The sequence below is a fragment of the Puma concolor genome, chromosome C1, assembly GCF_028749965.1.
Source record: "Puma concolor isolate L17-30 chromosome C1, mPumCon1.1.hap2, whole genome shotgun sequence".
NCBI lineage: Eukaryota > Metazoa > Chordata > Mammalia > Carnivora > Felidae > Puma > Puma concolor.
The window spans coordinates 108,990,819-109,008,946 of NC_141674.1; the positions used below are offsets into that span (position 1 = coordinate 108,990,819).

At 38.9% G+C, this 18,128-nt stretch overlaps 1 protein-coding gene across 5 annotated transcripts in view; it reads left to right on the forward strand.

The window, feature by feature from the left end:
• Positions 1-18,128, forward strand: part of ARHGEF4 (Rho guanine nucleotide exchange factor 4) — a 285,073-nt gene that overhangs the window by 133,536 nt on the left and 133,409 nt on the right. For 4 of the 5 annotated variants that reach the window (XM_086718280.1, XM_086718282.1, XM_086718281.1 and 1 more), the window contains exon 3: positions 46-354. The exons of the other annotated variant lie outside the window; for it this stretch is intronic. In XM_086718280.1, coding sequence (XP_086574406.1) covers positions 46-354 — 309 coding nt within the window. The remainder of the gene's footprint in view (positions 1-45; positions 355-18,128) is intronic. 5 annotated transcript variants of the gene reach the window in all.

The window sequence follows — 18,128 nt, forward strand, 5'->3', positions numbered from 1 at the left end:
AAGGACACTGTGCCCAGTTGATATGTTCTCCTCTCTGATCTCTAGAACTATATGCGGTGGGAAGAACAACAAGGCAAGAAGCCCAATTGCTCCCACAGTCAGAAAGCTTTTCACATTGAGCCAACTCAGAGGCCATTCTCTATCACTGAGATGGTGGCATGGACCCTCCCCTCCGTCTCTGCAGAGGATATCCCCAGGGAGACTCCTTCACAACCTAGGAGCATCATCCCTCGGCACTCACGCATCAGTTTAGATGACCTGTGGCTGGAGAAGATGCAGAGGAGGAGGTTGAAGAAGCAGGTCCAGGTTGAAAGGAAGATGCACCCAGAGATAGCACATAAAGATGGAGTCCAAGTAAGCTGTTTACATGCCATGTATCATCAGACTTGGCCTGGTATCCCCTCTTCCTCTGCAGCTGCTTACATTTTCTAAGCTCTCCCTTGACTCTTTCCTGTGATATAGTTTGTTGCCCTTGGGCCCTATGTATACAGCACAATGACACCCTTCCTCATGCCCTCAGCCTCAGCATAGACTGCAGATGAGATTCTACACAGTGGTATGTCTCAGAGCCAGAGGTTGTGGCTTCTCTTCCCTCTCAACAGTGTGTCTCTGCCTGTGTTCAACTCTTTGCAAGGCACTGGAGCAGAACTGAAGAAGGCAGGGCCAACCCTCAAGCTTTCCTGTAGTAATTACCATTTACTGGGGACCTACTCAGTGTCAAACACTATGTTTGACACTGGACAGTATTATCTCTACTACTAATAAGTATGACATTATGATATAATATTCTTAATTAAATTAATTAAACAAAGTTATACTAAGTCAATTAAATGCCATCCCTAGGGACATTTGACAGCATGATTTTTTATGAAACTGTCATCCTATTAAAAAAACTTAATAGTGCACACAGCATACTTTTTACCCATTCCCAGACTCTGTTTCTTGTTCTTTCCCTTTATAAAATAGCAATTTTTTTATTATCAAGTATTTGTGAAGTACACATCCCTGAGTCTCCCTCATCCCTTTTTTAAATTATGGTGAATTCACATAACATAAAATTAACCATGTTAAAGTATACAATTAAGTGGCATTTAGTAGATTCACAAGGTTTTGCAAGCATCACCTCTATGTAGTTACAAGACATTTTCATTATCTCAAAAGGAAACTCCACAGTCATTAAGCAGTCACTACCCATTTCCCATCCCCAGACCCTGGAAAGCACAAATATACTTTCTGTGGCCTATGGATTTGCCTATTCTGGATATTTCATATAAAAGGAATCAATATGTGACCTTTCGTGTCTGTCTTCTTTCACTTAGCATAATCTTTTTGAAGTTCATCTATGTTATAGTATATATCAGTACTTCATTCCTTTTTAGGACTGAATAATATTCCATTGTATGGATATATTTGTTTGATGTCATTTACCCATATCATACCCATTGATAGACATTTGGGTTGTCTCCAACTTTTGGCTATCGTTAATAGTGCTGTCAAGAACATCTATGTATAAACTTTTGTTTTAATCCATGTTTTCTATTCTTTTAGAATAGGAGTGGAATTGTTGGTACATATGGCAATTCTATGATTAACTCTTTGAGGAATTGCCAAGCTGTTTTCCATAGTGTTCACACCATTTACATTCTCACCAGCAATGTATGAGGGTTGCAACTTCTCCATGTCTTCACCAACACTTGTTTTCTGTCTTATATTGTTTTGTTTAAATTACACCATCCTGGTGGGTCTGAATGGTATACCTCACTGTGGTTTGATTTACATTCACCTAATGAGTTATGTTGAATATATTTTCATATGCTTGTTGGCCACTTGTAAACTTCTTTGGAAAAATGTCTCTTCAAGACATTTGCCCATTTTTAATTGGGCTTTTTGTCTTTTTGCTATTGATTTGTGAGAATTTTTTTATATACGTGGATATATATTATGACATACATATATGTGTGTGTGTGTGTGTGTGTGTGTGTGTGTGTGTGTGTGTGGATATATATTATGATCCTTACTGAATAAGTGATTTGCAGATATTTTCTCCCATCTGTAGATTGCCTTTCACTTTCTTGATAGTGTCTACTGCCTTGATAGTGTCTACTTGCACAAAACTATTTAATTTGATATAATCCAATTTGATTTTTTGTTGTTGTTGCTTGTGAATTTAGTGTCATGTCGAAGAGTCAATTACCAAATCCAAGGTCATGAAAATTTACTTCCTTGCTTTCCTCTAAGAGTTTTGGGGTCTTTGATTCATTTTGAATCAATTTTTGTGTGTTGTGTGAAGCAGAAATCCAACTTCAATTTTTTCTATGTGGGTATCTTGTTGCGTTAGCAACATTCGTTGAAGAGACTAACCTTTCCCTCATTGAATGGTCTTGGCACCCTTGGAAAAAAAATCAAATGGCCTTCGATATATAGATTTATTTCTGGATCCTCAATTCTATTCCATTGGCCTATATATCTATGGTTATGCCAGTACCACACTATTTTAACTACTGTAGTTTTGTATTAAGTTTTAAAGTTAAGATGTATGAGTTATCTTTGCTATTTATATGTATGGTGTAGAAGGCTATTGGTATTTTGCTAAGATTACAATGAATCTGTAGATAACTTTGGAGAATATTGCCATCTTAATAGTATTAAATCTTTGAATCCATGAACACAGGTTGTTTCTCCATGTTTTAGGTGTTCTTTAGCTGTTTTTAGCAATGTTTTGTAGTTTTCAATGCAGAAGTCTTACACATCCTTGGTTAAAATGTTTCCTAAGTATTTTTTTCAAAAAACGTTTCTTGAGGGGCAGAGGGAGAGAGAGAGAAAGAATCTTAAGCAGGCTCCATGCTCAGTGCAGAGCCTGACGTGGGGCTCAGTCTCATGACAGTGAGATCATGACCTGAGCCAAAATCAAGAGTTGAATTCTTACCCAACAGAGCTACCCAGACACCCCTTTTCTTCAGATTTTTAATTGATGTATAGTTGAAATATAATATTATATTAGTTTTAGGTGAACAACATAGTGATTTGATACTAATATACATTATAAAATGCTCACTACAATGAATATAGTCACCATCTGTCACCATACAAAATTATTACAGTATTATTGACTATATTCCCTATACTGTACTTTTCATCCCCATGACTTATTTATTTTATACCTGGATGTCTGCAGCTCTAATCTCCTTCACCTATTTTGCCCATCACCACCCTCCCCCTCTGGTAACAACCAGTTTGTTTCTGGTATTTATGGGCCTGCTTCTGCTTTTTGTTTGTGTTTGTTGATTTGTTTTGATATGTGATTTTTAGATTCCACGTATGAGTGAAGTAATATGGTATTTGTCTTTCTCTGTTTGACTTATTTTACTTAGTATAATACCTTCTAAGTCTATTCATATTGTCACATCACAAATGGGAAGGTTCCATTCTTATTTATGGCTGAGTAATGTTCCATTGTGTGTGTGTGTGTGTGTGTGTGTGTGTGTGTGTGTGTGTGTATACACCACATTTTTATATATTCACCTATTTATGGACACTTAGGTCACTTCCATATCTTGGTTATTGTAAATAATGCTACAGTAAACATAGGGGTACATATATCTTTGATGTTTATTTTTTGAGAGAGAGAGACAAAGTGTGAGCAGGGAGGGGCAGAGAGAGGGAGACACATTTTCTTTTTGACAATAAATTGTCAGCCATTCTGACAAGTTACAGATTCCTCACTGTGGTTTTTATTTGCATTTCCCTGATGATAAATTGAGCCTCTTTTCAAGTGTCTGTTGGCTATCTGTACGTCTTCTTTGGAAAAATGTCTATTCAGGCCCCCTACCCTTACCCATGAAAATGTGTATTCATTACCCTACTCAGGGTAAGATGGACCTAATAAAATAAGTTGGGAAGTATTCTCTCATCATCTATATTTTTGAACAGATTGATAAAGTTAGTTTTCTTTTTTTGTTTGTTTGTTTATTTTTGAGACAGAGACAGAGCATGAGCAGGGGAGGGGCACAGAGCGAGGGAGACACAGAATCCAAAGCAGGCCAGAGGCTCTGAGCTGTCAGCACAGAGCCTGACACAGGGCTCAAACTCACAAACCATAAGATCATGACCTGAACCAAAGTCAGGCACTTAACCCACTGAGGCACCCTAGCATCTCAATAAAGTTGTTTTTCTTTGCTCTGAAGTCTACTTTGATATGAATATATCCACTTCTTTTTTGATTTATGTTTACATATACCTTTTGCTTTCAACCTGTTATTAATTTGAAGTAAATTTCTTATAAGCAACATTATTAGATGTTTTTGTTTTATCCATTATGCTTACCTCTTTTAATTGGTGCATTTTGACCACTTCCATTTGAAATCTTTATTGTGTTAGGATTTAAGTCTGCCACTTTATTATTAGTTTCCTGATTGTTTCTCCTGTTTTCTGGTACTCTTTTCTTACTTTTCTGTCAGTTTTATGAATATTTTTAGGATTCCATCATAATTTATTTGTAATATTTTTGTTTTTGTTTTTTTTTTTGTTTTTTTTTTTTTTTTTTAAATTTTTTTTTTTTCAACGTTTATTTATTTTTGGGACAGAGAGAGACAGAGCATGAACGGGGGAGGGGCAGAGAGAGAGGGAGACACAGAATCGGAAACAGGCTCCAGGCTCCGAGCCATCAGCCCAGAGCCTGACGCGGGGCTCGAACTCACGGACCGCGAGATCGTGACCTGGCTGAAGTCGGACGCTTAACCGACTGCGCCACCCAGGCGCCCCTGTAATATTTTTGAATGTATGGTTCTGTGTAGTTTTCTTAGTGGTTGCTAAAAGTATTGTTGTATACACACATAACTAATCACTGTCTACCATTATCAACATTGTATCACTTCCAATGAACTATAGTAATCTTACTCCCACGGAGGCTCATTTCCCCTCCCCACTTTATCATTGTCTAAAGTGTTTTCTCTATCTACATTAAGCACCATATCAAATTTTTTAAAATTTTTGTTCAGTCATCAAAAATGATTTAAGACATTCATGAGAAATGGATAATCTATTATATTTACCCTAAATTTTACCCATGCCAATGTTCTTTCTTTATGAAAGTCCAGACTTTTTTTGTCATCATTTCTTTTCTCTTTAGAAAACTTTCTTTAGCCACCCTTTAAGGGTAAGTTTGTGAACAATATATCTTTTACTTTTCCTTCAACTAAAAACGTCTTTATTTTCCCTTCATCCTGAAGGAAAAAAGATACAGGCTTAGCAGTTGACAGTCTGGCCTACATTGCTCAGACGACAAACTCCTTGTTAGGTGTACCATTTAAGGAATGTATGTTTGCTCTCTAGTTGCTCTCTTTAGTTTTCAGAGGCTTAACTGTGATATGTCTTAGAAATCATTTCTTTGGGTTTACCCTATTTGTGGTCCACTCAGTGTTTTAGTTAGCTTGGGCTGCCGTAACATAATACCACAGACTAGGTAGCTTAAAGAACAAAAACATTTATTGCTCACAGTTCTGGAGGCTAGAGGTCCAAGATCAAAGTGCTGGCCGATTCAGTGTCTGGTGAGAGCCTGCTTGCTAGTTTTGAGATGGCTTCTTGCTGTATCCTCAAGGGCAGAAAGACAGATCATCTCTCCTGTGTCTTTTCTTATTAGGGCACTAATCCCATTTATGAGGGCTTCTCCTTCATGTTACCTTCAAATGCCATCACACTGGCGATTAGGGCTTCAACATCAGTTGAGAGGGGACATAAACATTCAGTCCATAGCATGAAGCTTTTTGAATTTGTGAATTCAAATTTCAAATTTCACTGAATTTGGGAAGTGTTCAGCCATTATTTCTTTAATACTGTTCCAATCCCATTTCTCTCTCCTCTCCTTCTAAGACTCTGCTCTTTTGTTATCAGCCCATGGGTCACTGGGACTGTTTTGTTTCAGTCTGTTTTCCTTCTGTTGTTCAGAATGAGCAAACTGTATTGATCTATCCTCAAGTTCAATGATTTTATCCTCTGTCATCTCCATTCTACTACTGAGCCTATCCAATAGGTTTTTGTATCAGTATTGATTCTTTTTTGGCTCTTTTTATAACTTCATTGTCTGTTTTTTTTTATTTGTTTCCAGAAAATATGTAACTGATTATTCAAGTATTTTTATAATGATTGCTTTACATTGTCTGATAATCCAACATCTAATTCATCTCAGTGTTGGTATGTTGTCTTTTTTCATTCATTTTGTGGTTTTTCTGTTTCTTTGTATAATGAGTGATTCTCTTGTATCCTCTATATTATGTGATGAGACTCTGCATCCTATTTTACTTTCTTTCTTTCTTTTTTTTTTTTTTTAGCAGTTAGTCCCCCTGATGAAAGTTGGGTACTCACTGCGTCATTGCATTTGGGTGGGGTAGAAGTTTATCTCCCTCTTCATCCCTACTTACAACTTCCTGGTAAAAGTAGCGCACCAACTCTACCATCCCATTGCTTCCAGCATGTAAGCTCAGCTCTCTGCTGGCCCCTGCCAACACAAGGAGAGAAGAAACAAAGTGAAATACCAGTTAGTCTTGACTCCCTTCTCTTCCCCTGCCTCATTACTGTCCAGTAGGTATGGAGGTTCATTTCTCCTATCTATCTGACACTGGGGCAGGTAGATATTAAAGTGGTAACTACTCCTGATTTACATGACATCATTCAGTCTCATTCATGCCAATTGTGGTAGACAATCAACCTAGCTGCACCCCACTGACACAAGAGTGAGGGCAGTAAAACCTGTTGGTGCCTCACCCCACCTCACATTGCTTCCTTGTCTGGTTCTTGCTTCCTGAGGGTGAGGCTCAGCTCTCCACTGCACCTACAGACACTACTCTAGCAAGCAAATTGGCTCACCAGTGTTTGCTTCCCCCACGCAAGGGATGGAAAGTCAGTTCCCTGCTTGGCCTGCTAACACCACTCATGGGGAAATTAGAGTGCCACCTACTTCTGCCTGGAAAAGAATAAAAACTTCCCACTCATTTCCATAGACATCACTGAGTGGGACATTACCTGCTTCTGCTTGGTGCAAGTTGGAATATAGCTTCCTGTTCAGCCCCACCAAACCACCTGAGAGGGGAATCAGAGCATGCCATCTGCTTCTGTGAGACAGGGAAGTGGGGTGAAAGATTAGCTCCCTGCTTGGCCCCACTTTCATTTCATGCTGTTTCTTTTGGTCTAAGCAGGTAGTGATTTTGCTGGTATAAAATTCTTAAGAACCTTTTGGGTCTCCCATGTATGCCACAGGGATTCCCTCAATTAAACAAGAGGCTCTTCCAAAGATCTTTCTGTTTTTGGCTTCTTTTGATATGGCTAAGGGGATCTTTGAGTCACGTGCTTAGTGTCTTCAAAGATCCTTTTGTATGACTGAATACTCTGACTTTCAGTATTTCTGAGGTATTAGCAAAAGGTAGTCTAGACACTCCGTTTTTTCTCTAGACCTAGTTTTCTGAAAGTGATCTCTTAACTTTAGTATTTTTTGCCATCTGGGTAAGCTGAGAATTTCCAAAATCATCGAGCCCCTGTTCCTTGTTGTTCAGTAGTCCTTCCTTCTATTTATTTCTTTCTTCTTGCATTTTAGCATAAGCAGCAAGAAGAAACTAGGCTGTACTTCTAACACTTCGCTTGGAAATCTCCTCACCTAACTATCCAAGTTCATCATTTACCAATTTGCTCTCTATATAACTACAGGGCACACTTATGCTTAAGCATCCTACCACTAAATGACAAGGATTCTTATTTCCTTCTGAGCCCTCACTAGAGGCACCTTTAATCCATTTTCTATTAACAGTCTGTTCAAAACATTTTAGTTGTCCTCTAAGGCAATTTATGTTTTCTCTGTCACGGTCCTCACTCCCTTCTGAGCCCTCACTGAGAAGCATGACTTTAACATCTATGTTTCGGGGCGCCTGGGTGGCGCAGTCGGTTGAGCGTCCGACTTCAGCCAGGTCACGATCTCGCGGTCCGTGAGTTCGAGCCCCGCGTCAGGCTCTGGGCTGACGGCTCGGAGCCTGGAGCCTGTTTCCGATTCTGTGTCTCCCTCTCTCTCTGCCCCTCCCCCGTTCATGCTCTGTCTCTCTCTGTCCCAAAAATAAATAAACGTTGAAAAAAAAAAATTTAAAAAAAAAAAAAAAAAAAAAAAAAAAAAACATCTATGTTTCTACCAACAGTCTACTCAAGGAAATCTAGACTTTTTCTATCATGCTTTCCCAGATTCTTCCAGCCTCTGCCCATTGCCTAATTCCAAAGTCACGTCCACATTTTTAGGTGATTATTACAGTCACACTCCACTTCTAGGTTCCAAAATCTCTACCCATTTCCTATTTCTGCTATAACAAATTACCACAAATCTAATGGTTTAAAACAACACAAACCTATTATCTTACAGTCCTGTACCTTGATAAGGTAAAATCACATCAGTAAGGCTGTGTTCCTTTCTTAAGGACCTAAGGGAGAATCCATTTCCTTGTCTTTTCCAGCTTCTGTAGGCTGACCATATTCTTTGTCTTCTGACCACTTCTGCATTTCAAAGTCATCACCATGGCATCTCTCTGACTGTTCTGTAGTTCCCTCTCTCTCTGAACCTGACCTCTGCTGGGAAATGTTATTTTAAGGACTCAAGATCAGGTTGGGCCCACCTAGGTAATCTCCCCCTCTCAAGACCCTTAACCTTAATCATATCTTCAAGGTCAGTTTGTTTGGTAAGGTAACAGGCAGGGATTAGGATGTGTGTACAGCTTATATTATTCTGTCTACAACAGCCATCCTTCTTCTAATGTTTTCTCCCTTGTTTAGGGGGAACAAGCTTTTCTTTGAGTTTTTCTTGTTTGTGCCTGTCATTGGTTCTGGTTGGAGGCTTCTGCACTGCCTTGTCTGGGATATATGAGAGGCATAAGGAGACCAGGTCACTCAGCACCCTGTTGCCTCACAAGTCTTGAGGTCTCTAGACAGCCCACCTTCTTTCTACCTTTCAGTCTTTCTACATTTGTTTGTTGTATTATATCTGGAAGTTTAGTTGGAAGAGGAAGGGCCTTGAAAGAGTGGGGCTACTCCATCCTAGCAGAATCAGAAATCTCTAAAAGTTTGCTTTTTAAGAACTAAGTGTTTTTTGTGGGGGTAGTGAGGGGGTCCCTAAGGCACATTCAGTGATGTGCTAAAAGGACTCATGAGACTTAGCATATAATCATGGTGAGGCTTATTGCAGTGAAAGGATGTATGGTAGGATCAGCAAGGGAAAAAGACACAGGTGGAGTCTGGATAAGTAACCCACAAAGTCTTTCCATGCTTCTCCCTCCTGTAAGGGTTCACATTGAGCTTGCTTCTTTCTCCAACAGGAGAGAAAAATGCAGTACCATGTGCCCAATGCTTCTGTCCAGGGAAGCCCACTAGATGCTGAGAGTTTAAGGTTTTTATTGGAGGCTGGTCACACAGCACCCCCTTGCCTAACACATACTGAATTTCAGAATACTAGAAGGAAAGCAGGTGTTTGGCATACAGCACACTATACAATTGAAAACTGTAAGTTCTCACTTTAATTTGTTAATATATAAAAATTGTACACAGAGCCCAGGCACAGGTGAACCCATCCTTATCAGTTAGGGAATGGTTCAAGAGCCTTCCAGATGCCAGCCAAGATACCAACCTTGTACACAGGCACTGGTAAAGATAACATCCTCAGGTCTGCTCTTTGCTTTTTTCTGCATGTGAGTAACAAACTTATTTGGGATATTATCAGATAGTACCTCTAGTCAACAAAATAATGGAACAAACAGCTTAGGATCTCACCAAATCCCACACCAGGGAAAATGCACACCTATAGCTGGGAATCCAAGGGAGAATGGGTTAAGATTCAGAAATGGGGATAGTGCAAAATATAAGGTCTTTTTACCATTTGACTATAACTCTTAAGGTGGGAAGTGAATATAGGAGACAGTTATACATAACTAAAGGTCAGAGATATAAATTGCAAATTTATATCTTATAAATTATAAATTAAAAGTATTGTTTTACATTTTGAAATGAATGTTTTGATGCAGCTGCTACTGCAAACTGGCCATGTCTAAATGGTCACAAGTCAACCCATGAGTATAAACAGTTTTGTTATAACAACAATCCTGTGAGGTGGTTATTATGTACTTGTTTTACAGATGAAGAAGCTGAGATTCAGAGACATTAAGAAACTTGTTAAATTCTAGGTCATATGTTGGCAGAGACAGGATTTGAACCCAATTTGTGTGTCTCCAAAGCCTTTTCTCTTTCTAACTTGCATTGTTTCATGTAGGTTATGGAATGATGGGATGAAACTTCACATATTTTTTACTGTAAGTTCTCATTTTAATTAGCTTATATGTAGAAAAATTGTTGGAAGTGTGTAACCACATAGGGCAAGAACAAATGCTGCATATTTAATATGGTACTTCTCTGGCTTCTAGACTCCTGATGAAAGGTGTACCTGCCAGAATCACTGTCTAAAGAGGAAATAGCTCAATTCTAGCTACACTACCAGTTTTTCATACTAAGATTTATACTGCCGTTGGGGAGGAACTCACTTAACAGTCAATGCATTTCAGTTTAAAGGAATAATTGAAAACTGATCTCCCACCAAAGGCCACATTCCTGTCTGAGACTCAAAAGCAGAGTCCGGACACTGGTGTTCCCAAAGACTATATTTGCCTCCAGCACCCAGAATCTCAGAAAGCCTCTTCTCATTCCTCAGTGCCCTTTGTGTCTGGTGACTCAGTATGAGCTAAGAATGTTTTCCTCCATGCTATTCTAACAATCAAAGAATGATTTACCACTAATTTTTATGAGGAATCTACAAAGTATGAAACTAAATACAGTTCCTTATTATTCATAGATTCCATATTTTTTAATTCACCTACTCACTAGAATTTCTTTCTAACCCCAAAATCAGTACTCAAGCCACTTTTGCAGTCATTCACAGGCATGTGCAGAGCAGCAAAACATTTGATTCACCCAATGCCAGGTCCTCAGGTCAGGTTGAACAAGGTGATGTTCTGCCTTTATGTTTAAACTCTTTTACTAAACAAATGTCCTTTTGTGGTCTAGTTGGTATTATGTTTTTGGCGTTTTTGTGCATATTGTTGACGATTTTGCTGCTTAAAATGGCTTCCACACCTAGTGCTGAAGTGATGTCTAGTATTCCTAAGCACAAGAGAACTGTGATTGCCTTACAGAAGAAATAGATGTGTTGGATAAGCTTTGCTCAGGCATGAGTTCTATTGCAAGTGGCCATGAATTCAATGTTATGAATTAATCATATGGTACATTCAGAAAAAAGAAAGCGGAAATTTACTGATATGTATATGAAGTCATTCTGGAAGATGCTAAAGTAAACAGCTGTAGTGTTATGATGTAACTATGGAAAATATGGAAAAGCAGCTAAAATGTGGACTCATGAGATGATGAACCATGAAAAAGTGTAGTGGGCAGCATGTTGTAAGACTGAAAGCCAAGGAGGGGAGCCTGGGTGGCTCATCGGTTAAGCATCTGACTTTGGCTCAGGTCATGATCTCACAGCTTGTGGGTTTGAGCCCCACGTCTGGCTCTACACTGATAGCTCAGAGCCTGGAACCTGCTTTAGATTCTGTGTCTCCCTCTCTCTTTCTGCCCATCTCTCTCTCTCTGTCTCAAAATTAATAAACATAATTTTAAAAATTAAAAAAAAAGACTGGAAACCAAAGAAATTTATGGTCACCTTACCTAGGGTCAGGAAAATGTTAAACCTATCTACCTAGTGCTGCCCAACTCACTTGTTTCAAAGGGCTATATCATATAAGAAACATTAAACTTACAGGTGAGGCAAGTTCTAGGATCAGGGGACTTCAAGAAAAAAATGTAAACACTGGCTAAGTGTTATACAAGAAAAGGGTTATATGGAAGAGTGGGTTTTCAATGCCAATGAGACTTGCTTATTTGACAAGGATGTTGACAAATGATACAATGTAATGCAAATAGTGTTTTGGTTGACAAAAAATTGTGTGACTAGAGGCTCACAGGAACCTATTTCCCCCAGGAATGAGGATTCAGTATTTGCCAATTCAATGTTTTCAAAGACTTTGTAAAATATGCATAGCACAAATAGTGAGAATTGACTATAATTGGAAGACCACAGCTCCAGGAAGAGAGTATGCAGGAAGCATAGGGATGTGTGGATAGAAAGTTGTGGCTCATTTACTATTTTTATAATAAAAATCTTTTTCCTGTGGGATGCAGTCCCATTCCCTGCTTTTGTCCCTCCCACAACCAGACTGAACTTACAGAATTACCAAGGTTTTGGACCTGTTACTCCTGCTGACAGGATGCTGTCCAGTGTTTATCAAGGCACTACATTTTACCTACTTAAAAGAGCTAGAGGGGCGCCTGGGTGGCGCAGTCGGTTAAGCGTCCGACTTCAGCCAGGTCACGATCTCGCGGTCCGGGAGTTCGAGCCCCGCGTCAGGCTCTGGGCTGATAGCTCGGAGCCTGGAGCCTGTTTCCGATTCTGTGTCTCCCTCTCTCTCTGCCCCTCCCCCGTTCATGCTCTGTCTCTCTCTGTCCCAAAAATAAAAAAATAAATAAAATTAAATTAAAAAAAAAAACGTTGAAAAAGAAAGAGCTAGAAGCTAGATACTGAAAATATCTTGATTGAAGTAGAAGTTAGGGGACACCTGAGTGGCTCAGTTGGTTAAGTATCCAACTCTTGATTTCAGCTCAGGTCATGATCTTATGGTTCATGAGGTTGAGCCCCACATCAGGCTCTGCACTGACAGTGTGAGCCTGCTTAGGATTCTCTCTCTCTCATTCTCTCTCTCTCTCTCTCTCTCAGCCCCCTCCCCTCTCTCTCTTTCAAAATAAATAAATAAATAAACTTAAAAAATAAAGTGAAAATTAGTTTTACTTATTCAATATGTTTAATTTTAATATATTAGTAGTAGTAGTTAAGGAAGTACCTCTCTTTAAAAAAATTATTTTTTAAAAAAAAATTTTTTTTTTCAACATTTATTTATTTTTGGGACAGAGAGAGACAGAGCATGAACGGGGGAGGGGCAGAGAGAGAGGGAGACACAGAATCGGAAACAGGCTCCAGGCTCTGAGCCATCAGCCCAGAGCCTGACGCGAGGCTCGAACTCACGGACCACGAGATCGTGACCTGGCTGAAGTCGGACTCTCAACCGACTGCGCCACCCAGGCGCCCCTAAAAAATTTTTTTTAATGTTTATTTATTTTGACAGAGGATGTGTACACGCACGCGTGAGTGGGGTAGGGGCAGAGAGAGAAGGAGACAGAGAATCCCAAACAGGCTATGTGCTGTCAGTGCAGAGTCCAACTCTCAGCTTGATCCCACAACCCCATGACTGTGAGATCATGACCTGAGCTGAAATCAAGAGTCAGATGCTTAACTGACTGAATCACCCAGGCACCCCAACATATATTTAATTTTAAAAATAATGTATGGAGCACTAACATTGTTCTGGGTGGTGAAAATATAAAAATTAAAATACTACAATAGAGGAATGCAAGGATGGGGGAGGGGAGATGGGGGTGGGTCACAGGAGGAATGCTGAAACCAGTCTAGCAATGTAGATGTCCCTTGGGCTGAGTCCTGAAAGCTGTGTAGGTTACTCAGGAAAGAAAGGAATGCAAAAAAGCTGTTAGAGCAGAGAAAACATCCTTAGCACAGATACGTTTGTAATTTTAAGGAGTTAGATTACCTAGTAAATAAAGTATGAGGGGAGTGGCAGGAGATGGAACAGAGGATTAGGTCAAGGCCAAGACATAGAGCATTCTAGATGAAGAGTTTATAGTTTGTCCTTTGGCCACTATGTGGCTTTTAAGTGCAGAAGCAATATAGTCACTTGATGCTGACAATTGCATATCCTATTTAAAAAATAAGGTACTTGGAAGCAGAGTAGAAGATGAATTTGAGGGAGACACAATAAGATATGAGGACCTGAATTAGTCAAGTGGTAGCCAGCATAGATAAAATTATAAAAATTGCTCTAGTATTTATCAAGCATGTTCTATGTAATAGTCACTAATTGATTCAAATGAAATAACACATTCATTCCTACAGATGGCATAAGATGCAAGTATTAATATTATTCTCATTTTTCTAGTAAGAAAATCAAGGCATAAAAAAATAAGGAGTTTGTCCAAGATCACATAACTAGCAGATAGCAGGGATATGATTCTAACCTAAGAAGTCTGGCTCCGGGGCCCATGTTTCAACCACCACATGTTACATCCTCTCTAGGAGAAGGTTGGAGATGTATTTAATAAAGAAAAGTCTAAATATCATATGATTTCACTCATATGAGGACTTTAAGATACAAAACAGATAGACATAAGGGAAGGGAAGCAAAAATAATATAAAAACAGGGAGAGGAACAAAACATAAGAGACTCTTAAATATAGAGGACAAACAGAGGGTTGCTATAGGGGTTGTGGAAGGGAGGATGGACTAAATGGGTAAGGGGCATTAAGGAATCTACTCCTGAAATCATTGTTGCACTATATGTTAACTAAATAAATAAATTATTTGAAAAATAATAATACATAAGCAAAAAAAGAGAGGTAAAAGTCTATCAGATTTAGTTATTATTGGATGTGAGAGATGAAAAAGGGAAGAAGCTAATGTTGGGTTTCAGCCAAACAATTGTGTAGATGAATAGTAACAGCATTCCCTGAGAAAGGAAATACAAGAGGAACTGGGATGTAGAGAAAGGAGTAGAATATTAAGTTCAGGGTACTTGGGTGTCTCAGTCAGTTAAGCATCAGACTTAATTTCAGCTCAGGTCATGATCTCATGGTTCATGGGATTGAGCCTCACATCAGGGTCTGTGCTAACAGCACTGGGCTTGCTTGGGATTCTCTTTCTCCTTCTCTCTCTTTGCCCTTCCTCTACTCAAAATAAATTTTTAAAAAAGAATGAGTTTGATTTGGTACTTTTTCAGTCAGGGGTAACTGTGGCTCATTCAAATGTATATATTCAGGAATCAGTGTTGAAATTATGAGTCTAAAGCTTAGGGAACAGGTCAGGGCTAAAATGGAGATTAAAGAACCATGGGAAGTTTGTATTCTGTCAGAAAAGGAGGAGGCAGAACCCAGAATGCCAACATGAATCATTACAAAGGAAGGAAAGCCAAGAGAGAAGGAAAAGGAATAGAGCAGAAACAGTGGAATGATCAGCAATGTCAAATACAGCAGAAAGCACTGAAAGTGACTCACTGGATTTCACAGTAAGAACTTCGTTATTGAGCTTTGTAAAGCAGTGTGAGTATAGAGTGTAGACAGAAGTCAAACTGAGTAGTAAAATGAGGAAAGTAGAGAAAATGAAGCAGTAGAAATGGAAATACAGTTTTATTTCAAAAAGGATGGTCCAGAGAATAAGGAGATTTGAGGCATCTAGCTTTGCTTAACCTCTTTGAACCTTTTCCCTCATCTGGAAAATGGAGATGTTAACTTCTTTCTATCTTGACTTGTAGGAATTAAATGAGAAATGATGAATGAACTGTGCAGTACATACCAGACACATATAAATTGCTTAATGAAAGCTATCCCATTTCTCTCTATCAGCCCCTTCCTGAATAATGAGCTTGATTCAGAATCATATGATATGGATAAAAGATGAAGATAGTCACTTTCCTCAGGGAGCTTATAGTGTAGCTAAAGTGCCAACACAATAATAAAATATATGTTGTAATTCACTGAACACAAACCATAGAATAACCATACTGCAAAACAGATGCTGTAGTGATATCAACAGAATACTGTTAACAGAAAGGAGATGTGGGTAATTCTGTGTGGAGGGAGCATGGGAAATACCTTGCAGGAAGGGAGATACTTGCATGAAAAACTGATAAATTTTCACCACAGAAAGCAAATTTTCACCACAGAAAGCCAAGTCAAGGGCATGGTAGGGGAAGTTGGTCCAAGATGGTGGTGTAGGAAGAAACTGAACTCACTTCCTCCTGTTCACACCAAATCTACAGCTACATATGGAACACTTCCATCTGAAAAAGAACTGGAAACTAGCTGAAATGTTTCTCCACAACAATGGATAAAAAGACCACATGGAGATGAGTAGGAGAGGCAGAGACATAGTCTCTCCAAAAACCCCACCCCAGAAGCGGTGACACCCAATAGGGAGGGATTTCTCAAGTCCAGAGTTTCTCTCAGAGGAGGGAGGGATTTGTGCCCCACATCAAGCATCCCAACCCTTGGGACCTGCACCAGAGAGATGAGCCCCCAAAATGTCTGGCTTAGAAAACTAATGGGGCTTACATCCAAGGGACCCAAAGGACTGTAGGAAATGGAGATACTCCTTTTAAAGGACTTATATGTAGTCTCACTTGCCCCAGGAACCAATGTAAAATCAGCAGTTTGAAAACCACTTTTACTACATACGAAGGGGATCCATTTGCTAATCTTAGGAGCAGGGCACAGGTGGGACTCTAGAGGCCAGCAGGGTACATGATTACAGCCCCCCAGGACTGGATATATTTGCATACTTTGAAAGCTACCTGAGAGTCAGACTTCCAATAAGCCTGAAACTAGGTGCTCAGATCTTTCTCCTTGGATCATGACAGGTCTTGGTGCACTCTCAACAATGGGAAACTATCAAGAATAAATCAAGCAGCTTAGACAACCAAAAATGTTTGAAAGACATTCATCACTTCCACAAAGCCACATTTTATCACTTCCACAAAGCCACTCCTTCAAGACTTTAGAGTAGCTCTTTTTCGTAATTCATAGAAACAAACACAAGACAGTCAAGCAAAATGAGGAAACAGAAGAATATGTTCCAAGCAAAATGGTAGGATAAAACCTCAAATATTATAAGTAATCTCTCTGATAAATAATTGAAAGTAATGATCATAAAGATACCAAACTTGGGACAAGAATGGATGAACACAATGAGAAGTTAAAGAGATAGAAAAATATAAGAAAGTATATTCTTTAAACAGAAGTCACAGAGCTGAAGAATACAATAACTGAACTGAAAAATACACTAGAGGGGTTCAACAGCAGACTAAATGAATCTGAAGAAAGAATCAATGATCTAGAAGACAGGGCAGTGGAACTCACCCAAACAGAGCAAGAAAAAAAAAAAGATTTTAAAAAGTGAATATAGTGTAGGGGATCTGTGGAACAAAATCAAGTGGGATAACATTCACATCATAAGGGTCTCAGAAGGAGAAGAGAGAGAGAGAGAAAGGAGTAGAAAAATTATCTGAAGAAAACATTGCTGAAAACTTCCCTAACCTGGGAAAGGAAACAGACAGCCAGATCCAGGAAGTTCAGAAAGCTCCCAACAAGGTGAATCCAAAGAGATCTACCCAAGACACATTATGATTAAAATGTCAAAAGAGAGAATCTTTTTTTTTTTTTTTTTTTCAGTTGATAAGAATTTTTTTTTTTTTTATTTATATATGAAATTTATTGTCAAATTGGTTTCCATACAACACCCAGTGCTCATCCCAAAAGGTGCCCTCCTCAGTACCCATCACCCACCCTCTCCTCCCTCCCACCCCCCTTCAACCCTTAGTTTGTTCTCAGTTCTCAACAGTCTCTTATGCTTTGGCTCTCTCCCACTCTAACCTCTTCAAAAGAGAGAATCTTAATGGCAGCAAGAGAAAAACAACTTGTTACATGCAAGGGAATCCCCAGAAGGCTATCACCAGATCTCTCAGCAGGAACTTTGCAGTTTGAAAGAGAGTGGTATTATACAGTCAAAGCTCTGAGAGGGGGGAAAAGAACTTTCAACCAAGACTACTCTACTCAGCAAGATTATCATTCAGAATTGAAGGAGAAATAAAGTTTTCAACAAACAAAAGGTAATTAAGTCCATCACTACTAAACTGGCCTTACAAGAAGGGTAAAGGGACTTCTTTGAGATGAAAAGAAAAGGCACTAATTAGTAACTAGAAAATATATGAAAGTAAAAATCACAACAATAAATTTAAAGGTACAGTAGAGGTAGTAGACTAACCAGTTATAAAGCTAGTATGAAGGTTAAAAGACAAAAGTAGTAAAATTAACCATAACTACAAAACTTAGTTAAGGGATACACAAAAAGATGTAAAATGAGATATCAAAAAAAAATGCTGAAGGGAAGTAAA